General features: G+C 46.2%; 1 protein-coding gene and 1 long non-coding RNA gene across 3 annotated transcripts; one reads left to right on the plus strand and one right to left on the minus strand.

Annotated features, from left to right (window-relative positions):
* Nucleotides 1-1,707: 1,707 nt before the first annotated feature.
* On the plus strand, nt 1,708-16,531 carry LOC135393529 (uncharacterized). Of its 2 annotated transcripts, XM_064623939.1 has the most exons (4): nt 1,708-1,748; nt 3,808-3,892; nt 12,848-13,038; nt 13,508-16,531. In XM_064623939.1, the coding sequence occupies exon 4, from the start codon at nt 13,589-13,591 to the stop codon at nt 15,071-15,073; it is 1,485 nt and encodes a 494-aa protein (XP_064480009.1). In that variant the 5' UTR covers nt 1,708-1,748; nt 3,808-3,892; nt 12,848-13,038; nt 13,508-13,588; the 3' UTR covers nt 15,074-16,531. The 2 variants fall into 2 exon arrangements, with proteins under 2 accessions (XP_064480009.1, XP_064480010.1); XM_064623940.1 differs by lacking the exon at nt 1,708-1,748 and having other exon boundaries at nt 3,721-3,892.
* A 4,614-nt stretch (nt 16,532-21,145) lies between these two features.
* Nucleotides 21,146-21,813, minus strand: LOC135393530 (uncharacterized). Its single transcript, XR_010422668.1, has 3 exons — nt 21,748-21,813; nt 21,408-21,684; nt 21,146-21,350 (listed from the first exon to the last, which is right to left on the minus strand). It is a non-coding gene; the product is annotated as an uncharacterized LOC135393530 (long non-coding RNA).
* Between the last annotated feature and the right edge of the window lie 2,737 nt (nt 21,814-24,550).

Genomic DNA, 24,550 nt, shown 5'->3' on the forward strand with positions numbered 1-24,550 from the left:
ACCTACCAATAATGAAGAATGAAACCAGGTTTTCCGGCATTGTTTTTAGCCTTGCTCGGTGTAGCGCTCAAGCTACCGATGTTAGGATGTATAACCACATTTGAGCAGTTCTTGTGACTCGTGAACCTCCGTAGTTATAGCGACCTGTCCTGCGCGTGCATTTTGGTAAACTACACCGTAAATAATGATAACGATAATTAAGAAGCATAATAGTGAACGGGGGGAGTATGTTTATTGAAAAAAAAACGCCAGTAAAGGTTAGTCATGCATAGACCGCCTTGCTATTCCTTTCATAAAAAGAAAACGAAGAGAAAGAAAGAAAACGTAGAAAAAGGAAAGAAAACGAAAAGCATAAGAAAGGATAAAGACATTTACGACTGAAGCTACCAATTTTTGTGTCTTGCTTCTTTTTCTTCGTGATATGAAAGCACACACCAAAGTTTATCGCTCCTACGTCCCAGGCCCGTGAGTGAGTTCAACATGATGGCGGGGGGGGGGGGGGGGGGGGGGGGGGGTTAAACTGAATTGCAAGAAGTAGGAACGAAGCATACGATAAATTAAATATACACGAAGGCAGCTGACATAATAATAAAATGAAAATTGCGATATATTAGAGAGGCAGGTATATTTTAGAGTCACTAGAATGGAGCACGAGGTAAATTAAATATACAGGTAGATTACGCAAATAGTAAAGTCAAGCAGGTGAGTTTGTTTCACTCGTAACAAGTTCTCAAACCTGAAGAAGTGCAGCCTACTGAACGAAAGTCTCGTTTTTAATTTGTATATGGTAAACCGTCTTTGCGTTATATTTGATTCTTTATCGCGGGAAAATTGCACGTTCTTTATGTTAAAGTGCACCTTACGTTTGAGAGGCACACAAGGCAACAGAAGCGGAAACGATGATGTCATTGTCTCGCAACGCCGTGTAGCTTATAAAAGCGCAGACCGGCAGCCCAAGCTGTATTGTCAGAGCTGCTCCCGTTGGCGGAGATCTTGAAAGTGAGTAAACCCTTGTATGTCGCATTGATTTAAGCGTTGCGCGGCTAGTATACAGGGTGTCCCAGAAAACGTGTCATTGAATTATAATAAAAAACTACGCCACCTAGAATCATGCGGTCAACAGCATTTGTTCTTATTAGGTTTTTGCCACCTCCTAATGTGAATGTCATGTACTCCAAGTTTAATTATGTAAATATTTGCGAACTGAACTCGGAAATTTGCCAAGTAAAGGTCACTTTTTTACCCTACCAACATGAAGAGCGTGCCGAATTCACTCAAATTCATGATAATTCACAGTGATACTCACGAGCTATGAGGCTGACAATGAAGCAGAAGCGGAAACGATGATGTCATTCTCTCGCAAAGCCGTGTAGCTGTGAGCCGCGTAGCTTATAAAAGCGCAGACCGACAGCCCAATTGTCAGAGGTGCTCTCGTTGGCGGAGATCTTAAAGGAGCATGGAAGTGACAATTAACATGACTCGAGATCCTGCTTCATTTGTGCAGCTCTCCACAAGGAGTCACCATGCAAAATATTTCCGATCTGCGGCGTATGGTCACTGCGCAATAAAATTTACAAAAGACAGTCGGAGAACGGCAGTCGCGGGAGAGAGACACGAGCCCCGCGTGACGTAGAAACTGCTCGGAAAGAGTAGAAAATTCTCTCGCAAAGCCGTGTAGCTTATAAAAGCGCAGACCTGCAGCCCAAGCTGTATTGTCAGAGGTGCTCCCGTTGACGGAGGTCTTGAAAGTGAGTAAACCCTTGTATGTCGCATTGATTTGAGTGTTGCGCTGCTAGTATATAGTGTGCCCACTATATGGTATTCTGGGACTGGCGGTAGGGTTGCCACCAGGCCCGTATTATACCGGCAATACCTGTTATTTATTCGCTCTGTCAGTTGCCGGTAGGAAAGTGATACCGGCAGCCTTTTGCCGGTGTTTGTGGTTCGAGACCTTTCGCGGGGGCTGTTGCGAGGTTTTCGCTTCAACATTCCACTACAGCTTGAATAGAGCTGGAGCACAGACCAAACTGCACGGTCACCAGTCATTTTCTTAATTATTCGTTAATATTATTATCGTTGTTATTCATTAAGTGTTGCGTGCGGAGGGGACAAGATCAGTGGTTGTGCAAAGCTATTGGTGGTTGTGTCGAGCCAGCTAGAAATACCCTATTGAAAACGAACATCTGAAAATTATCATGTTTCGTGATGTCACATCCATAGATTGAGAAGTTACCCGGCAAAAAGAACTCGTTACTTCTTACTTTTTGAATAAAATACTGTAATTGATTAAATATCACGTTTTATGGCAAAAACTGCCACCAAGGAACCGAGAGAAAGCAAGAAAATATGTGGACGTCAGTGAAAAGCGAGTTAGAAGTAACTTGGAACTTAACTTAATTTTGGCAAAGTTACCCGAAAAAGGAGCGAGTTTCCCTGAAAGTTGCCACGGCGCAAGTTACCAAAAAAAGGAACTTAGTTACAGTAACGAGTTACTTCTAACGAGTTACCTCGAACTCTGGTCACATCAAGGTTTCTTCGTGCTCTTACTGTTAGCATCAGGTACATCAGATACAATGTACCAGCTCGCCTGCACCCTTGCACTTCTAACATCATATGCTTTGATCAGGGGAAGACCCTGTTGCTTGATGTCACATGAGAAAGATGTGATGACACGATAGCATCAGCAGGTTTTACGTAGTTCCATGGCACATGGGGAACCTGCGATGTACACGATCGCACACAGTCAAGAAAAAAATGTAGCATTTAACCTTGATTTCTTTGGCCATTAAAAAACAAAAGAAAAAACGATAGAGAGAGGGTCCGTGCAACACAGAGTGTGCGCTTTTTTCTTTTTTTTTTTTTTTTGTTCCAACGATCTTTCGCTGTCAGCTCTGTTGACAATCATAACTAACCAATTAGCTTAGCCTTTGACCAATCCCAACGTGCAATTTTACTTCAAACACAATATTCAGTGGTTCTTATGAAAACAGCAGCATTTCCCGATACATCCTGGAATGCTGGCCACAATCTCAAGAGGTAGTACGATTCTACACTCGTCATCTTTCATCCGGAAAGCCATTGAGCGGAAATGTTGGATGACGCCCATTTCAATGCAGGCTCGCGTGCGTTCCTGCTTGTTCTGAGAAACCCAAGAAGGTCGCTCCAAGGGTCGGAACCGGTATTTCTTTCGGTTCGATTCCGGTTCAGGCATATTGGTTCGGTTCGGGTTCGGCTCAGGGAGGCCCCCCGCACGCACGCACACACACACAGACAAAAATCAAGCAATCTGTACACAGGGAACGGCACAAATAATCTTTCATAAAGTGCTGGAAGTACTGACTGTTTCAACGGAACATTTAAACGGAGTGTTTATCCTGTTCTCAATCTGACGGGCTGCGTACACATATAACCACTCTTAATACATTTTTTTTTCAAGTTACAACCCCCGAAGGAATCGCATAATTTCCATTACTTGCAAACAGTTTCGCCGCCGGGCACATACCAATCTGGGTGTCCGCCCATTTGGTCGAACGCCGTTTGAACGAAGGCGTTTCGTCGAACGCCTCTTGGTCGAAAGCCGCGGTTGATCGACCCCGTTTGTTCGAAAGACGTTTTTTCGAAGGGAGTTCAAAGCTGCATGCAGTGTGTCCTCCGCACCTCCTTTTCTGTAACTTTTTACTCGAGCATACGGAGCAGGCAATCAGTGTTCTTTGCTTTTTGATTTTTGATGATCCTTATTTTTGCTTCTTTTTTTTATTTTTTATTTTTTATTTTATTTTTTTATTTTTTTGCTTTTTGCATCGGAAGAGGGGAGACCACTGGTTCCTAGAGCGAGGCGACAAAAGGAAGGACGACGACGACGCGAATCACCTCGTACATCCTGTGACCACTGGTTAGTTGCAGAAGTTTGTCACTTACGATCCAGTAGGACACATATTGAAGAGAGCTGCCCCAGGTTGGGAGCAGCCGATAGTCTATCCTTCTTCTGGGCACCCTTCTTATTGCTGGCGACATGTTTAAAGGGAACGGTGTGAAACAGGATTGCCACATCTGCGCGAAGTCAGTGGATAATAATAAGAAAATTTAGACATGGTATGAATGCAATATATTAAATTAACAGTGTGGTACTGGTCACTTATTTCTATTCAGACATTTTTGCTATGCAGAAACTGCTCAAACTATAGGTGTCATACAATTACACGAGCTCAAGTCAAAATTTTTCTGATTTTTTCATCCCTTTCAAATTAGGGGTTAAAACTATTGGTGTCATTAAATTACATCAGGTCGTGATGCCGAATACTCTATATGCAGACCGAAAAGACACCATCAGTCTTCCGCGTTGAACAGGAAAAGTCTCAATTGCTGTGTTGCGCAAGGTCCGAGTGGCAATCTTTTTTCGTTAGTGCGACGAGCTCTTGGGACGTTTCCAACTTTCACGTTCAACAGCTCGCTCGGCTTGGGCGAAGTGAAGTAAAGCAACCTGCACGAAAAATACTTTCATACCTTCTGGCGGACTGCCTTTCTGCAAGGGCAAGCGGCAGTTTGTGTCCAGATTTGTTTCAGTCCAACTGCTACTTAAACTGTGCCGCCAACATTCCTTGGTGGCAGTTGCTGTTTATACTACACGTCAGCTCTACACTGTATTATCTTCATATTAGGGTGGGAGTAATTTTCATATTTTTTGGCGTACCGAAGTGCCTGGGCTCGCTTGCATCTACATTAACGTTTTGGTGCTTCTAACTTAATTAACCCCCTGCGTTTCTCAGGCTACTCACCCATTTGTTTCGAGGATCTAGCTGCTCATTCAACGAACTGATGTTGACATGGTACATAGCTAGCTCGTTGCCAGGTGATATACAGATGAGGTTTTTGTGTTGGAATGTAGAATAATCAATAGAATTACTATTCACTGTGAACAGGCTTGTGTGATGGAGTAGTTTGCATTATAAGATGTGTATACTACAGGGTGTCCCAGAAATTTTAATTTAAAAAAACTACTCCACTTAGAATCATGCGGTCAACGGCATTTGTTCTTACTGGGTTTTTGCCACCTCCTGATGTGCATGACATGTAACCTAAGTTTAATTATATACATTTTTGCGAACTGAACTCGGAAATTTGCCAAGTAAAGGTCACTTTTTTACCCCGCCAATGCAAAGAGAGCGCGGAATTTACTCAAAATTATGATAATCAACAGGAATATTGAGGATCTCTCGTATCAGAAAAAATAGCCGAAAATCATGCTCTATGGAGCTCACGGAGGATAGCGTGCCACGAGTCTTTCAGCGGAATCATTGCCAGTCCGACGAAAAGAGTCTGGAAACCCAGCCCCCATCGGCATTGTAGAAAGGGATAACACGGACATAGCTCGTCGAGTCCGGCCTCAGCTGTGTCTGTGACCATACCTTCCCTCTCCGAATTTCATGAACTGTCACTTTTTCTACTATAGTATCAGTCTGTGGGTTGGGTTTCTAACCTCCTTTCGTCGGACTGACAGCGATTGCGCTCAAAAAGTCCTTGCGCGTTATACTCAGTGTTGTACGTAGCGCCGTTACTAGTAGCGGCGCTACCGTATCCGTTACTTTTTCGGTAGCGGAGTAGATATCGCGCTACTTTTTTAAATAGGTAGCGTAAGAAGCATTTCCGTTACAAATTTGAGGTAGCGCAATCTTTGTGCGCTACCGCTACCGCTACTTCCCAATCGCAGGTTCGCGACAGCTCGACTTCGATCTATCATGAAGCCTCCACTCTGCCTGCCTTCGAACAAGCTGCGCAATGGTAGAAGTGCAAGGGTGCAGGCGAGCTGGTACATTGTAAAAACGACGATAAACCAGAGACACGGAACAGAAAAAAGACAACACGACACGTTCTCAAACACAGCAACCCATTTAATGAACAGACCTACACTCCCAATAACCTCCGGATGGGTGGAAAGGGGGAAACAGAGGGAACACTAACGCAATTGCCTCGTGACTTAATCTCTTTGTACTCAGCTAAGAGTCGCCCAAACGGGTCACGCACCTTTTTCAATACACTTGTCTCTTGGAAAAGCGGGAAACAATTGTGACATTCTTTCAAGTGTTCAACAAGTTCTGAATTTCCTGAAAGGCTGTCTGCATTCCTTTTATGCTCTAAGAGCCTAATGTTTAGGCATCTACCAGACTGTCCTACGTAGCAAAAACCACATGCAAAAGGAATATAATACACAACACCTACGGCGCACTCCACAAAGCGGGTCTTGTGAGAAATACGGCAAACTGGCTTATCTGAATGAAAGGGCGTTAGAGAACTTAAACGTGCAACATTTGAAAAAAACAACTTGAACATTGAACCTCTTAGCAGCGGATAGGATGTTATGAGACACGGCATGAAAATATGGAATGCAAACTCGTGCAGAAGGCTGCTCAGAACGACAAGGTTTTACATCACCTATGCAAAGAAAACACTCTAGTAACTTTGACTGCAACAAAGCAGGACCAAACCCCGCTTTTGTTAAGCGGCAAACCTGATGGCGAAGACTGTCAGAAACAAAGTGGCAGCAAGACTTATTTAACGCGGAACGGACGAGCGAGGCCACGATGCCCGACTTTATGAGTTTGGAATGTGAGCTGTTTACGGGAAGTAACGGCTTGCCACCAGACTTACCATCCCCTTCCTCCTGTTCCTCTCTCTCTCTCTCTTGTGCAGTACAGACCAGACTTGTACACGTTACTAAAAAAAAGTAATTGATTACCGTTACCGTTACCTTGTACGAAAAAGTAATTTTTTACCGTTACAAATTACTTGCCGGAAAAAGTAATGAAGTAACGCCTTGAAAAGTAACGCGTTACTTTGCCAATTACTTTCGATATCTGAGAAAACGATATAAAAAGAGATAGAGAAAAATATATAAGAAAAATATATGAAAAAAAAAGGAAACTGAGCAAAAACGAAGCAAAAACGAAGTCAGCAATGAAGCAGAATTTATTTCCTAAGAGCAGTGTTCAACTTTAGTACACATGAATGGGGAGAGGACAGTGGACTCAAAAATACACTACACGTGCGGAACACTGTGGCAATTGACCTCGGGGTCCTCGGGTAAGTAATTGTTGCGGGAAAAGTCCTAGAGATAAGGCAGCTGCCTTGCACCGAACTTGCAGAGGGCAGTTGGTTTTGTCTTCTCGCGGCGGTGAATCATCCCATATATGTGTGTGTGTGCGTCGTCCCGAACAATGTGGATTCTTTAGTTTCCAAGTAATCGATTACTTGGTAACTGGTTACTGAAAATTGTAATTGAATTACTCAAAAAATTACTGGGCCCCAAAAGTAATCGATTACGTTACAAATTACTCAAAAAAGTAATTGATTACTAGTAACGCAATTACCCGTTACCCGTTACGTACAAGTCTGGTACAGACAAAGCGATGTCTTGCAGATATGTGGGGAAAATGGTACCCGCATTCTTTTATAACAGGACGGATTACAGAGGAGTAAGCAAAGAGGCACGTTACCTTCTGTATTCGTAACAATAAAATGAAGCACACATAGACGCTTTACACCGTGAGCTCACTAGCCTGGCTCCGCGACCTCACACTCTCTGTACGGGGGGTGCAGTTCCCAATTCAACCTGGATGCTAGTGTTTTCCTATTGTTGGTCACACAGGTTTTACAGTTGTTCTGTCATACTTTCTATGTCGATGAACCGTATCTCTAGCAGAAGCGGAGTTGTAAAGCCAATGAAACAACGAATGAGAAGACGACAGCTTTTATTGTCCATAAATATCACCACGGAAAAGATGCAGGGGACAACTGTAAAGCTCGTGTCTCCTTTTTCTTTTTACATTCAAGCACGCGTGTCTGACCACCAGTAAAAAAATACTGGCATCTAGCGAACGATATCGCTAGCGATCTAGTGCAGCGTATGATGTCGCTTTTATGTTACTCATTGAATGTCGTGCAGATTTTATTATCTACTAACAGATGAAAATGGTCTATGCCTCATTTTTCAACAAATGGGGAGAGCGAATGGTAACACTCGGTCGGCTGTGACGTGTTTCGTCAGTTACCCCATCCGCACCCCTGTATTTTTGGGCGCGCAGGAGCCTGGGGGACCATTTTTCTGCCTACACAACCAGATTTCTTTTTTTTTTTTTTCATAGCCCGCATTATCATACGTTTTTGTGCACCCAACGACGCAACAGTTTGTGCGGTACGGCATTGCCTTTAGCAGCTATCAATTCAGGCGCGGCGTCACCAAAGCAAGGTGACGATTGAAAGCGTACGAATAGCCCTCGAAAACGGAGCGGACTCACACAACAAGTTCCTATGGCTGCCGCCAGGATTTTCCGTGGCGCGGCGGACGCTTTGCACGAAGCGTATACGGAGGAGAAAGAAAACGGTAGCGTGGTGTTTAGATATCTTTTACGCGCCTTGGTGGAAAAAGCTTATCTGCGCGTCAAGGAAGTCCAAGTCCAACTTGAAAAAGCACACCAAGGTATGTTTGCTACTCGTTCCGGGCAAGTCTAGTTCTTTTTGTAACAACGCTGTAGAGCTTTTTAGCGGTAGGCTTGTTTTGTGCTTTATTTGCTTTAGGGGAACAGAAAAAGATATACAGCATATCTACCGGAGCGGCTTCAGTAAATCTAAGAATTGTCTCGCAAATTACAGCCTTCAGGCTACCTACGTAATTTATTATTTTGAGATATGATTTTATTATTTTTGTTTTATTTATTATTTTGATACATTATTTTATTATTTTGAGACGTTTCAAGTACGACATCAACGATGTTGTTCGTCTATCTCCTAAAAGGTAGCGCATGAAGTATCGCCTTACTTTTTACGAGTAACGGTAGCGGTATTCCGCTACTTTTAGGAACGTGTAACGATATCGTGATTTCGTTACTTTATGCTCAGGTAGCGCGTATCGGTATTGCGCTACGTTTTCGGGTAGCGGGTACAACACTGGTTATACTCCAGTGCCCGAGAAGCACGGTGTTCGGCTATTCTTCCCGACATGATAGATACTGAAGATCTGAAGATAGAAGGTTGTCAATTATCATGAACTTGAGTGAATTTGGCACGCTCTTCATGTTGGTGGGGTAAAAAAGTGACCATTACTTGGCAAATTTACGAGTTCGATTCGCAAAAATTTACATAATTAAGCTTAGGTTACATGACATGCACATCAGGAAGTGGCAGAAACCTAGTAAGAACAAATGCCGTTGACCGCATGATTCTGGGTGGCGTAGTTTTGTTTATTAGAATTCAATTACACGTTTTCTGGGCCACCTGTATAGCATACGCATGGAGGAGGCATTAGTATGCCTCCTCCATGCGTATGCTATACAGGTTACAGGTTACATTAACGTCCTGGAATGCGCAGGAAAACATCCCAAAAATGTCACAAAGGAGACCGCCAGGATTGCCCAAGTCAAGTCCCAGGCTGTCGAAGTCGGGTTGTTTCATTTATAATCGAATGATGGCCGCCGGTCACATTTTTTTTATTTCTCTAAAAAAAATATATGTTATCTCGCCCACAAAAAGATGCAAAAGGTGCCTGACCGCAGGTCTCTTCGATATTTTCTTCTCCGTCCACGGTGCTTCGAAGGAACCGGAGCTATTTCGCGGCTTAATTTTTTTCCAAAATTGTGACCTTGTACATCTTGAACGAGATGACCGATTTGAACGAAATTGTTTTTTGCTGACAGAGTGGACGGAGCACGTTCCATGGCGGGCTATTAAATCGATATGTTCAAGAAAAAAGTATACGAAAAACAAAATTCCGAAAGCGCAACAGACAGCATTTTTACCGCACGTTTGGAAGGTCATGGTCTGGAACTCCGACTGTGATGTTCTTCGCATGAGCAGAAAGATCATTCTTTGCTCTTTCGTTTGACGTCAAATACATTGTTTTATCTTCAGCCATTATCTCGTAAGAATGCCGTGAACACGGAAGCGTAATTCTCAATTTCGCGGCAGTTTTTACCCAAAAACGACACCTTCAAATTTTCCGATATTTTGTACTAACATAGCTTAGACATAGCTCTTTCAGGAAATGCAATAAAATGTTTGCTTATTTTGGTCCCACAGGGCGCGAAATTTTTTTTCGCACCCTGATTGGGCAGCGCTCGCAGGGGTCAAACACACCTACAAAGAGTGGACTTCTCACCAGCTCCCGTGGCATAGTGGTTAGGATGATCGCTTTCCACGCCGAGACTGGGAGGTGACACGGGTTCGAATCCTGTCACCGGCTGTGCTGTCTGAGGTTTTCCCTGGGTTTTCCGAAGACTTTCCAGACGAATGTCGGCACAGTTCCCCCTGAAGTCGGCCCAGGACGCATACTAATCCCCCTGTCCCCCACTCCTTCCTGCTGTCCTCTCGCCATCTGTCCACGTCTGTACGCCGCTCATAGCCACAGTTGCTTCGCGGCGCTAACCCGGAATTAAAAAAAAAAAAGAATGGACTTCTACCCCACCCCCTGTCGTCTTCTTTTTTTTTTTTTTTTTTTTTTTGCTTTCAGTGAGGGTGCCGTCACGCCGGAGGCCGACTATAGTAATATGCACATATCACTGCGAAGTCCGCAGACAAGCAAAAGTTCGTTGCTTAGGCTCTTTCCGACCCGGTTAATCCCTCAATGTTACGTGCTTGAAGGAAATCTGACGTGGGAACATGGCATTTGTAAATACTCCGGCTTTGACGAACCGAAGCGCGAGATGTCTATTCTCTCGTAATTTTGTTTTGTTATTTGCTGGTTTCTTCTACTTGTGAACAAAGACGGAATTTGAGACACTCAGGTGATGTGGCACGATGCCCACAGATCGCCCAGGGACTGGTCGCCTGGTCTTCCTGGGAATCATAGGACATGTCCGGTCCCTTATTTCTTCAAGGTGAACTCCTTTTAGAAATATTATTTGAAGGAGTTATACTTCCAATGGGTGACAAAGTCGGGGCGCTGCGTGGGAAAACACGGTCTTTAGGGGTCTCCGGGGTTCCCGCCGCTGTCCACATTTTAAGACAAGGGCCTTGCTTTTCTCGATGTTACGTATGGATTTCAATTTGTCGTCGGCGTAGCGTGTACTTCTGCACTCCCCATGGCCAGCCGTAGCCACACCAGATGTCGACTATACTGCCCGGACTACACTCAACGACACAAGAAAAAAATACCCTGGAACAAGAACTTCATGCCGGTATCGTTGATAGGATCAGGGCTTTTGAAGACCATCTTGAGCACCTCGGAGGCAGTCCATGTCCACGACACCGACGAAATATGTGTGAACTGCTACAACACGTTTCGACTGCAGGTTGCTGAGGCAGGGCCTTCAGGTGAACAAGGTCCTCCGGCTTCAAGCCCTGACGACGCTGACTTCAGTGACCCCACTGAAATTTTGCAGACTGTGAACAGGAGCCTATCAGAGCGAGATATTGGTGTGAGCCCACTGAGGCACCCGTAGTAGACAAAGTAGAAGAAACCAACAAATAACAAAACAAAATTACAACAGAACAGACGTCTCGCCCTTTGGTTCGGCAAAGCCGCAGTATTTACAAATACCATGTTCCCACGTCCGACTTCCTTCAAGCTCGTAACCTTGAAGGATTGATTAACCGGGTGGGAAAGCCTAAGCAACGAACTTTTGCTTGTCTGGGGACACCACAGTGATCTGTGCATATTACTATAGTCGGTCTTCGGCATGACGGCACCCTCAACGAAAGCAAAAACAAACAAAAAAAGACGGGGTTGGGGTGGAAGTTCACTCTTTGTAAGTGTGTTTGACCCCTGCGTGCGCTGCCCAATAGGGGTGCGGAAAAAAATTGCGCACCCATTTAGGACCAAAATAAGCAAACATTCTATTGCATATCCTGAAAGAACTATGTCTAAGCTATGTTAGTACAAAATATCGGAAAATTTGAAGATGTGCTTTTTGGGTAAAAACTGTCGCGAAAATGAGAATTTTCCCCTACCTTTCCGTGTTCACGGTGTTGTTACGGGATAATGGTTGAAGATAAAGCAATGTATTTAACGTCAAACAAAAAGAGCAAAGAATTATCTTTCTGCTCATGCGAAGAACATCACAGTCGGAGATCCAGGGTCTCGACCATGACCTTCCAAATGTGCGGTAAAAAGGGTCTCTGTTGCGTTTTCGGGATATTTTTTTTATACTTTTCTTCTGACCATATAAATTTAATAGCCCACGATGGAACGTGCACCGTCCACTCTACCAGCAAAAAACATTTCGTTCAAATGGGACATCTCGTTCAAGAGATACAAGGTCACAAAGTTGGAAAAATTTAAGCCGCGAAATTGCGCGGTCGCTTCGAAGAGCCGTGGACGGAGAGGAAAATATCGCGAAGACCTGCGGTCAGGCACCTTTAGCATCTCTTTGTGGTTGGGATAACATATATTTTTTTCGAGAGAAATAAAAAATGTGACCGGCGGGCATCATTTGATTTTAAATGAAACTACTCAATGGCGGTACGAATGATGTCCCATAGTATGTCATTCGGACAATCCAGGATATCTTATGGACATCTGATTGTCCCGTTGATGGCGTCATATAGACGTCCTTAGGACGTGCCTTGGTTCTGTGGGAGGGTAAGACTCCAACGTAGAAGACGGCCATTTTTGTCACACGTTCGTTGCAACCACTGTAATGGGCAATGATCTGTCTCGAAAGTGAATTTGGTGCCGTAGAGATAGCAAATCAGCTTCTGCGCCGCCCAGACCAAGCAGGCACATTCCTTCTCGGACGCGCTGTGTGCTTGCTCTCTAACGCTCAGCTTTCTGTTGGTTGCTGTTGGGCTGTAGGTTACTGCCAGGATGTTCAAGTCATCCCTTTCACTCTCTTCAACGGCCTCTTTTTGTTCCTTGTAGGGGCAGCACACTGCAAAGTGCCCGTACTCGCAGCACGCCCTGCAGGTTCTTCCCTCTGCTGGGCAAGTGTTCCCGCCAGGGGCGTAGTCAGACCTCCACAGTAGGGACAGCTCGATACAACCCCCCCCCCCCTCCCACGCCGCTGATACTGGGTACGCCTACACACTACTCATCCTTGTGCAAACAGCGAGGTGAGAAATGAAATTACAGAATATTTGGACGTTTAATAATGCGTTTACATATGGGGTGTCATGAGCACTAAGGCTGTCTCACGAGTTTTGAAGAGGCTCGAAAGACTCACATAGTTTCAAGAGTATTCAGATAGACGCCGGTAACTATAAGAACTTTTGCGATCGTCACGCTGGCACGTCGCGCACGAAGGAACTATACCAATACCCTCCCCGAGGGGAGGCATCGCTCAACTGCTCTCCCTAGCAGATGACGGTGATGCGATGGTACTCTCTAGGGACAGGTGGCGCTGCGTGGCCTTACATTGGAGACTATAATGGTATAGTCCCTTCGTGCGCCGCATCGCCGATAGGGGACTCATCATAGGGGTCCCATCGCCGATAGGGGACTTCTCAAACCACCGGCTGGAGGTTTAGGTTTTTGACATCCGTGTTCCGAACAGTGCAACCCTAACTCTAACTCTACTTATAGCCTTCACTTGCGCCGGCAGTGTTGCGGAGACAAGCTCTACATGGAGATGTGATTGCCGAACAGCCATATTCCTACCACAACATGGTCCTTGACGAACTTATCGGCAACAGTGTCGCTGCAAGGGTGGTGAGACGTCCGCTCAATAACATGTACACCAAGCGAGCAAGGATCATCGAAGCTTTCGTCATCTTCCTGGTGTGTGTCACTGCTTCACTCGGCTCTGATTTCCAAGCAGCGGTTCGTGAAGAAGCGTCCAATATGCTCGGCGAATCTCCCTTCTTCACCTGCAAGCAACCTCAAGGTACCTCTCGTAAACCGATCTGTTCTTGCGACCCATCTTGCAATCGCTACGGTGACTGTTGCATCGACATTGCTAAAGATGTACCACGTGAACGTTATGTCTGTGCGGAGCTACCAGGTCATGGACGGTACGTTTGGGTGAAGGCATCGTGTACAGTAGGACGGGTTTCACGGAGGGCGAAAAAGATGTGCGAGGAACAACCTACAGGCGATTTCCCTAAGTCCTCCTACCAGTTCACAATCGACATTCCTTCCTTTCACAAGCCGTCAAGGGTCCTATATCGAAATATTCATTGTGTTGAGTGTAACGGGGGGCGCTATGAGGAGACGTACGGGTGGGCCGGTAACTTTGATTGGCTCGGACTGTCGCCACGAAACGTAAGTGCCAGTAGCCAACTGGAAAAGTTTATGTATAACGCCAAACGACGCGTTTATTGGATGAAGCACGCGGGTATTATCTATAACGCTACGTTTCAAAGTGCTGTATTTGGGTGGAAGAATTTTACTCAGGTGTTCAACACGACGGAGTGCTCTCCCGCTGTGGTGGATACATGCCCCAAAGAAAGCCACCGTGTGCTCGCTCAGAAGTGTGCACTGTACGCTGCCTATTATACCCCAAACAATACGGTACGAGTGACTTACAAGAACTACCATTGCGCCCTCTGTAATGGAGTGTCCCTCGCAACGGTTGAGGAAGACGGCGAGCGAGCGAGATATATCCACGCGTTGGTTACTCCTTCTCTTGGAAAACCCGCTTCAGACATCTCCTCGTCCCAGCTCGACCCACGGACACATCACACGGGGTGTGGTCAAGGTCAAATAAGGCTGCCAGGACTGAACACTTGTCGAGTTTTCGGCTGCAGACGAGGAACTGTGAAAGGCATCGACGGTTGTCGACGAACTGACGGTACCCATAGCTGCCCCTGGCTCCTGTTTGAAGGACACGAAGTTACCATCCTCCCGAATCGCACCCTGTATTTCAACTTCAAATTGGAAGCTGTGAGTTCCGATGACTACGAAATAGACAGCTGGACGAGGGATATCCTCGTGTGTATCCGATATATTGTACCTGTGCTGCCTGATCAAACAAAATTTACACCGAATACCCTGTCAACGGAACCAACACTTAGTCCTAACGACGGCACCCATCGGATCACTGCATCTCCAGTGATAGTTTGTGTAGCGCTGACCCTCGTCATCTTCGAGCTCCTCGTACGGCTTATATGTGCTTTTGTTAGGCGCTATATCTGGGACGTACCCATATAATGTAACGGTTGTTCCTGTACAAACACAATGTATATTGAATGCCTGCTCACCGGAAGCAAGACTTAGTCCAAGCTGCGACGATGTAACAGAACACGAACTCAACGCGAACGGAGGAGCGGACAGTGACCGTAGACAATTTATGGCCAACCGTTTCGGGACGATCCCCCCCGCTCGCTCCTCACTGTAACGCCGTGTATTGTACCTACGTGTATCGAGTTTCAGTTCTCTCCCTCTTTGTACAGTCTTTGCTCTTTGTAAATAAAGACAGTTCTAACCCAGACCCCAACTGGTAAAGACGCTTCTGTGCTTCGCGCCAATTAACGAGGCTGCGAGTTTTGCAACAGACGACCCGCGGTTCAGGGTGTGTCTAGTTTCTCTTTCAGCGTCGTGGTCGTCGTCATCTCAGCATTTCGTTTGGCAGAGCAGCGGAGATGAACGGCATTTATTTGCTTCTCTGCACGTGGAACTATCGCCCCGGCCACGACCTACTAGACGACCACGTCATAATCGGCAACCCCTATGAGGAGCTCGTCCGCAGGATCCGCTAGGGTCGCTACTCACCGGCCCGCGACATCTGCATCATGATTGGACAATGGAAATTTCAATTTTGAAATTTGAATTTTTGAAAGGAGCATCTCCGGTGGGACATTCACAGCTTGTGCAAAAATACTAAGGTAAGCTGAAATACGAAGTATTGCAGAAATTGTGTAGGCTGATGACTGGGCCGACGAGTAGCCCCCCTCCTAGTTTCTAAATGCAGCGCAAAGAAGGCGTGCCTATGACGTGGTCGTTATAATCTAGGTCGTGGCCCTGGCGTATCTGGTATGCATTAACGGTCTCGTTACAACGGCTTGTGAGGATAAACAATGATAATGAATTATTCTTATTTGATTACCTGTATCCTATTTAGCTTTATTAGCTATTACTTGCCTTGTACAAGAGATTCTATTTGGGTGCAAAGGATGAATGAGAGATCTGTGACTTCTAACGGCGTCTTGTTTACTACAAGATGAAATTATGGCACAAAAGTTGAGCAATATTGAAGGTGTGTTTGAATGTAAAGCTTAATGTACTGTAATGGAGGGAAACGTAATGTGTATTACCTGTAACTTATTTTGTTCTTCATAGGTGTCACGGACACCTATGTCACTTCAGACGCCTCCTGCTCAACATAGGCAAACCTAAATAGTCCAAAAAGTCTGGGATAGTAATAATTCTGTAAGTTCATCCTCTCAAGCACGGGATGCGACGTAGAATCTCCTTCGTATCGTGCTCTTGAACTGTTAGTCCAACTGGCTATTGAATGCGGTCAGTACAGTTCTTGACAGCAAATGGCAAGAATTGTAATGTAGTTTTATTTCAACTGTAACATGGGTTGAAAGCCTCTGTGTACGGCTGTCTAAGTTGTTGGTTAGGTTACGGCTCATATGCACGCTCGAACTTATGATTTGTCTTCTGTTGAGCTTCTATGTTTGTGTATATATTTCATCTCTACATTTAAGCCTCTATAAAGGGACTTGTATAAAGTTGTAGATAATTCGTCTTCACCCATGAAATGGACGCCATCAACACTCATTCTTATATCTGTATTCTGTATTGAATTGTGTTTTGTGTTTGTGTCTACATGGCTCAATAAAAAGCTTTGTAAAAAAAAAAAGTTTTAGCTTAGCTCAATTGGTAGAGCCCTGAACCGTTAATCCAGAAGATGTGGGTTCGAGTCCTACAGCTGGCTAATCTTCTCAATGACTTTCATCGTTCATCAGTACATTATGTCACCATATTTCTTGCAATGTGTTCCGTTTTGTTGCTTCTCTTCTGGACTTTGCGCTTTTATGAGATTTCGCGATGTGTTGCTTCTTCCTTATATCAGGGTCCCTCAGTGCTTTTTCTGATCAGGAAAACTCCGCTCGAATACAATAGACATGGTCACATTTCACTGGCAAATTCGGAACTACGATCGCTCCAGGGAGCAACCCAGACTAAAGCCCTGCACCATGCATCCGCGGATATCCGCAAGATACTTGCGGATTCGGATGAAAATTTAGCGCTTTCCGCGGTGTGCGAATCGGATGCGGTGGCTCGGATGCGAATATACCGCGTGCTGTAATTCTTCCACCAGCAATTTATTTGTATTGCGCGCCGACAGCGAGCGCATGCTCGGGTTCACCTTTGACCATGTACGGCCAAGACGGGAGAGGAGGCATTCTGGCGCCTCGAACCCCGCGAGCACCGGCGAGGTAGCGTTCCCGAAGTCTCTCCATATCGCGTTTGTTGAAAGGTTTACCTTTGCTTGTCGTCGTGAGTTCTTCCGCGACAGCATGGAGGTATCCGAAATTATACACTCTACGAAAAAAGAAAAAGGTAGAATTTCCTACCCAAAGTTGCAGCAGGACAACATCTACCATTTTGTGCCAATCCACACGAGACTTCTCCCCCGCGGGTATAAGCGGCGGCGTCCCTTTCCCGTTTCTCCTCTCTCTCACGTTTGCTCTAAAAGAAAATGGTAGAATTTCCTACCCAAGCTGGTAGAACGACAGATTCTACTCTGTAGTTTGTTTCTACTCTGCAGTTATAACCAAAAGGTAAAATTGGTTGGAGTAGAAATGTAGTTGGGCAACGCAGCTCTACCGAAATGGGTAGGAAATCATACCTTTTTTCTTAGAGTCAGTGTACCAACATCCTTCCGGCGGTCTTTACGCGTCATTCGAAACGTGTGAATTTTGCGCATCGGATGCGGATGGCATGTTTTGCTCAGCGGCTCGGATGCGGACGTAAAGTGTTTCGTATGCTGCGGACGCGGTCGGATGCGGATAACCAGTGCGCGGATGTGTGTCGGGTGCGGGTGCCAAAAATCTCATCCGGGCAGGGCTCGGATCGGCATCTTAAAAATGAACTTCACCACATAGCACGCTCCTAGCCAACCGTCATCCAGAATGACAGCGTTCTCGCCCCTGATTTGTTGAAAACGGGAGGCAGAGCCCATTTTGTGCTCATTATGCACGGCACAGAATAGGCTCCGCCTCCCGTTCTCAACAAACCAGGGGCGAGAACGTTGTCATTTTGTATGACGGTTGGCTAGGAGCGTGCTGTGTGATGAAGTTCATTTTTAAGAGCGTACACTCTTAGAAATGAACTTCACCGCATAGCACGCCCCTACCCAACCATGATCCCGAATGACAACGTTCTCTCCCCTGGTTTGTTGAAAAATGGGAGGCGTACGCCTTTTGTGATACTTATGCGGGAATGTTAACTGTCACAAAAAGGCGTACGCCCCGCGCTTTCCACAAATCAAGAGTGATACAGGCATCACTCTGTACAATGGTTGGCTAGGAGCGTGCTATGCGGTGAAGTTCATTTTTAAGAGTGTACACTCTTAAAAATGAACTTCACCACATAGCACGCTCCTAGCCAACCATTATCTCGAATGATATCGTTATCTGCCCTGATTTGTTGAAAACCTGAGGCGTACGCCATTTCTGTGACACTTATGCTGTTCATAATTGTCACAGGAAAGGCGTACGCCCCCCGTTTTCAACAAATCGGGGCAGCTAACGATATCATTCGAGATAATGGTTGACTAAGAGCGTGCTATGCGGTGAAGTTCATTTTTAAGAGTGTAGGGCTACACTTGGCGTGCACTGGTTTGAAACGAACGAGACGGTGCAGGGGGCGCTCAGCTGCACTGGCGAAACGAACGGTCGAGTGCAGCACCACCGGAACTGGTTCAGGCAGTGCAGGCCTAATCGAACATACCTATAGCAACAGCAGCGCGCGTCACTCGCTGCGTGCGCGTCCCATGCGTTTCGGGTGGTCGCCTCGCGGGCGTTTCTTCGCCGCGTGTGCAAGGCCATGGCGCGCGCGCGCGCGCGTCATTTTTGACGCTGAGAAAACGTCCCATGCGTTTCAGGCTTTACAGAGGAAAAGAACTGGAAGGGAAACCACCGGTGAGGTGAACGGTGTCGCTAAATGTCGTTTCACGGCACCGGTTTGCGCCCGCAGTGGACGTCCGGAAGTCAAGTACACTCTTAAAAATGAACTTCACCACATAGCACACTCCTAGCCAACCGTCATCCAGAATGACAGCGTTCTCGCCCCTGATTTGTTGAAAACGGGAGGAGGAGCCTATTTTGTGCCCATTATGCACGGCACAAAATAGGCTCCTCCTCCCGTTTTCAACAAATCTGGGGCGAGAACGTTGTCATTCGGGGTGATGGTTGGCTAGGAGCGTGCTATGTGGTGAAGTTCATTTTTAAGAGTGTATTGACCGGACAAGACACCTTAGTCCTAACGCACTTCTCTCGTATTTACCGCTAAATCGTTTCCGTTCCAGGTTTCTTGCGCAATAAATAAATTATATAGCGTATAGAAAAATATCCATCCAATCCGTCCTTCATCCAATGTCGCATTCATAGGCGGACGCTCTCAGTAGTACACAATATTGCCATAGTGACGGTAAAATGAAGAGAGTAAAAAAATAAAAATAAAAAATCATATGGCTGTCATCCTCGTGCTATGGTGGAGTATAAGAGTGCGTGGAGTCTATGTTGTGTAAGTCTCATGTCTTGATATTGTGTAGGTAGGTGATGTCACGAGTAGGCAAACGAGTGATGCACCCTCGATATCCAATACTGCGCTTTGTTTCCACGCTCTCGTGTAGTGTTTAGAGTATTACGGCGAATGGAGTCATTAAAATACAAAGAGGAAATGAAAAGTCACTGAAATGTCATCGTACAACAGTAATAGCCACTACACGTGTTCAATACCGATGATAATTTCCGTTTCCGTTTCTGTAGCATTTTAGTCGCACTTCGATGCCCCCGAGAACAAAATTGGCTCGCTACAAAACCAGGACGTTCACTTTAGGTACCAAACATTGTCCCCCCGTTATTGTGAAACTGCAGTGGAAAATTACCTAAAGCGGATATATTTTGATGTATAAGACTGTGAAATCACGATGGAACGCGAATTCTACTTCTGTCCCATTGAAACAAAATACAGAAACCGACACCGATTTCTGTATTTTGTTCATGTGATCTACAGGACTTGACTCCCCTCTTCGTGTACGCTTCTGTCCCATTGAGCACAATGTGTAAGATTTGTAACGCCGGGGGAAATTTTTCTTTATAGATATACGGATAATTCCTTTTCGGCATAATTTCTTGTATAGAGATCTCGCAGCATCCAGTGGCGAACCGGTGAAAAGTGTCGGCGTTCTGCGCCAAAAATGAAGTTATCCGTTTCTTATGCATTGCGTCTATGGGTGTAATGCAGGCGAAGCATACAGATGGCCATCAAAGCAAAAATTCAGGTTAAGACGTCTGAAGAAAATGTGTGTGTGTCATTTTACCGAATGGCGTCAAAGTTCTTGATGTGTGCAATTTGCTTCCCCCCCCCAAAAAAAAATATATATATATAAGAAAAAGAACTCGCATATAGTGTGCTCGACAGCGTGGTCACCGGCCGCCATATTGGTTGGCCCAACGCGTCCTGTCGTCTGCGTTTAGTTCAAGCGGGGCTGCCCGTATATTTTAAATTTTTTTTTTGAATTAAAGGGCATGTCCTGCCAGTTTGTTGCGACTTTGAGTACACTCCACACGGACAGAGAAAGAGGGCCAATTTTCCGCAGGTACCCTCTTTATTTTGAGAAAGCATCTGTTTATTCGTATCGCATCCATCTTACAACCCGAGCAGCACAACCCACCGGTCCGACGTCGGCGGAGCACTGGTTCCCAAACGGGGTTTCCCCGGGGTTCAGTACCGGGAGCGCTCCGGGAGTGCAACATCACACCCGCGCCGGCCCAATATTGGCTCCCGGTATACCGACGCCCGACGCGTCCCCATTACGATTTCGGTATTGGTTCCGTCGTGGTTCTGGGGGGACATTTATTGTATTTATATTTTTATATTAATGTTTTACGTATTTGTTTGCTCAGACCTTGGCAGGTGGACTCCTGTGCATGGTTCGTTCCCCTTCAGTGGCAAGGCATGCCGCGCTATGCTGCTGGCAAATTGGCATTGGATAGTGATGCACTATCCATAGCTATCCAATAATAATGCTCACGACAAACCGTGTAAAAGGTAGATATAGGCGTGTTCTGATTTATTGCGTGACCCAACGCTACTGAAACCATTCAATGTTCTTCTTCGGCGGACGTCCCCGATTTTCTTTTGCGAGCTTCACGTCCACCATCCCGGTCAGGAGCTCCAGCCAAGTAGCGTCCAATTCTCCCATCAATTTGTTGCTCGGTGGCTGCCTGGTACCTCTTGAGCAACACATCTGGAAGGAAAGAAGTATGGAACGGAATGGTAGGCAGATGCAGTTTCTGGAAACTACCAGCGGCATGGCCGAGTGGGCTAAGGCGTCCGCTCGTTGGTGGTAACCAAGGTCGTGCTGTAGACTGGGAGGTGGTGGGTTCGAATCCTACCACCGGCTGTGCTGTCTGAGGTTTTCCCTGGGTTTTCCGAAGACTTTCCAGACGAATGTCGGCACAGTTCCCCCTGAAGTCGGCCCAGGACGCATACAAATCCCCCTGTCCCCCACTCCTTCCTGCTGTCCTTTCTCCGTCTGTCCACATCTGTACGCCGCTCATAGCCACAGCTGCTTCGCGGCGCTAACACGCAATCAAAAAAAAAAGTTTCTGGAAACAAGAAGAACAAGCTTGTATGATATTTACCAACAACGCAAGAGTAGAGTCGCAAAGACGAAAAGTTTTTTCTTTTTTTTTTTTTTTTTTGCTGCGCTCCTTTCAGGCTGTACTCCAGTGCTACCGTGTTCCTCATCACCCGGTTCATGATCAGACGTACAGTTTCTTGCACAGAGTTTCCACCCATGCGTGACAAAAGTTCGACCTGGAAGAAAATACATGGGTCGACGTACAAATATTTGAACACCACGACCGGAAACAAAGATTTCAAAGTCCGAGAGTGTTCCATGCCTTGATGGGCAAAAGACTCACAGATACTTGGGAAAATAAAATGCCGTGTCGCGATATCTCCGCTTTCTTGCGTTCTTCCCCCTCCTATGGTAGCACCATCCACGGAGGACACTTCGCTGAAATCATCGTGGACGTAATCTGATAACTCGCCTTGAATATCCGCTGCACTGGCAGGGCTACTTGGCCTGCTGCTTTCCAGCTCCGTGCAGTCACCTTGAGCTGTTACAGTTGATTCCTCAAATGTGGAGATGTTAGCAGCATGTTCAGTTCCTTCCGGAACATTCACATCATTGGCCGTATAGCTTCTTCGCGCTCCACTTGTCGGAGAATTAGCTCCATCTCCTTGCGAACAGAACGGTATCGTGCCCATCTTGACATCCTGCTGGGAGAGCAGTATTGAGTACACCACTAAGGACGCAGGCAGGTCCACCTACTGCGTGGGAATGCAGCACCACTGATAAACAAAGATTTCAACGGGGCTGCGGTCCGGCAGGGGTAAAAGACAAAGTATGCGCAGTCACGGACGCCGCCAGGATGTTTTCGACCCCCGGGGGGGGGGGGGGGGCACGTCTCCAACTTTATACCAACACTGCCTACGAAATACTATAATTTCCACAGCCTTCGGGGGAGACGACACCCCTTTGGCAACACAACGACTACACCACAAGACAACCACGCTCACGGTAGCTACCTAACAGCCTGGACTGCAGAACCCCTTCCTGATGGTACAGACATTTACCTAACATAACGAAAGGCTCTCTGCACGAGGGGCAAGACTCGAGTGATGCGTGGCCAATTCGGGGTCATTAACAGGTCGTCTGGACACTGGAAACAAGCGACTAAGTAGCGGTCAGCAACCGTTGATTGCCATCTGTCACGCCAGTTTAACGTTCTGATATGACGCTTCGTATTACCTCACTTCTGACGCTTATTAGCAATCATATAGCACTTCCCTTCAATAAGTCAAGCACCGCACATCGTACTGTGGTGTTAGAAAACTCAAGATCATGAACAAACCTTTGGATTCTTCGAGTTTCGCAGTTCAGAAACGCCGCCAACGCGTCTGATTCAAGAGGAGATGAAAACAAAAGTCGCGCATGCGCAGAAGGACAGGGAGGGGACGAGGAGCAACAGGGAGAGCATCGGCCGCCGGTGGGCTCCCAGTCGACGTGCGCAGCACCGGATACCTGCTGGGATTATATCGGCGGAAGGTATTACCCTCTACACCCCCTTTCCCACATGTGCCGGGAACGAGATGGGGTCGTGGCGGCTTCCGGTAGCCGATATTCCCCAGCTGGGTGCTGGTCGCCCCGATGGGGCCCCGACTCCGACCCGGCTCTCTGTGCTGCTCGGGAACTCGTACTTGCTTGCATTGCTACTTCGCTGGTGCCATTACGTACTAAGAAACTATGTGTGGCTGCTCCTATAAATCTGAAAACCATGTTTTTTTTTCTGTAAACAATGCTGCTATACAGGTTCCCTTCACAGTCGCTCAACTGTGCCCAACAAGCGGATGTAGAACCTGCGCCAATATGCCAATTTGTTCCACTGTTCTTCTAATTTGTGAGGTACGGTGGAAGTAAATAAACTGCTGTGTTAACCTCGTATGTGCAGTCGCTCCTACAGCGTGCGTGATAAAAGTCGTGCATGTGCATGCTCTTCGTGCACAGCGCTTGAATTTCTGTAATGAATTGCGCTGACAGCTGAACATCTGCAAAGCACTCCTCACAATAAGGTTATTTTAAGATGAGGAATGGGGAGTTTCATCGCCAGGGTCTATACTCCACCCCATTGCTGGTGGTGATGTGGTGAATAAAATAGCCCCTTCAGAATAAGGATCGAGGTCTTATTGCAGAACACACACAGAGACACTCGTAGAACATAATACGATAATGGAAAAAGTCAAACGAGAACCGTACAATACCAAACCACATAATAACGAACGAGAACCGCGGAACACCACACGAAAACCGAACAAACAAAAAATATAAAAACGGAGGTACCTTACAATAACAAACAGTGTGAAACCTTTCTGAGCAAAAATAAATTATTTTATAGGTTGACATTCACCAAATTCACCTTCATGAGTTATGTGCCCTGTGCACGACAGTTACGACCCCCTATTCGGAATACAGGCAGCGAAGAAGAAAAAGAAGGCAATTACCATTAAAAACTACAGGAACACGGCTAAAGCACGTTTGGAATACATCAGCACACTGATTCCTAAGAAAGATGCGTGCTAATCAGCAATGAGGAGCGTTTAAAGCGCAATAAATACTCCAAATCAAATCGCTTCCCATGGTTTCCTATGGGTACAGTGCCCTAGGGCACTGTACTATGGGAGCAACCGGCGCCAGTGGGCCCTCCAACATGGCGGGCACCTCTCTCCCAAGCGCCTCTCTCCTATGCGCGATCCAGCCTTTATACAAAGAGATCAGTGGCTAGAACCTAGAACGTTCTAGAACATTCTAGCCGCGACCCGGGAGGGAATGCACCCTCACCTGTTGGACATTGTGTATGACGTCATGCCGTGTTGCATAAG

This window comes from Ornithodoros turicata, chromosome 4 (genome assembly GCF_037126465.1).
Source record: "Ornithodoros turicata isolate Travis chromosome 4, ASM3712646v1, whole genome shotgun sequence".
Classification (NCBI taxonomy): domain Eukaryota; kingdom Metazoa; phylum Arthropoda; class Arachnida; order Ixodida; family Argasidae; genus Ornithodoros; species Ornithodoros turicata.

Excerpts from the sequence above, each read along its gene's own strand:
- LOC135393529 (XM_064623939.1), top strand. The coding sequence starts at position 13,589 with ATGGTCCTTGACGAACTTATCGGCAACAGTGTCGCTGCAAGGGTGGTG.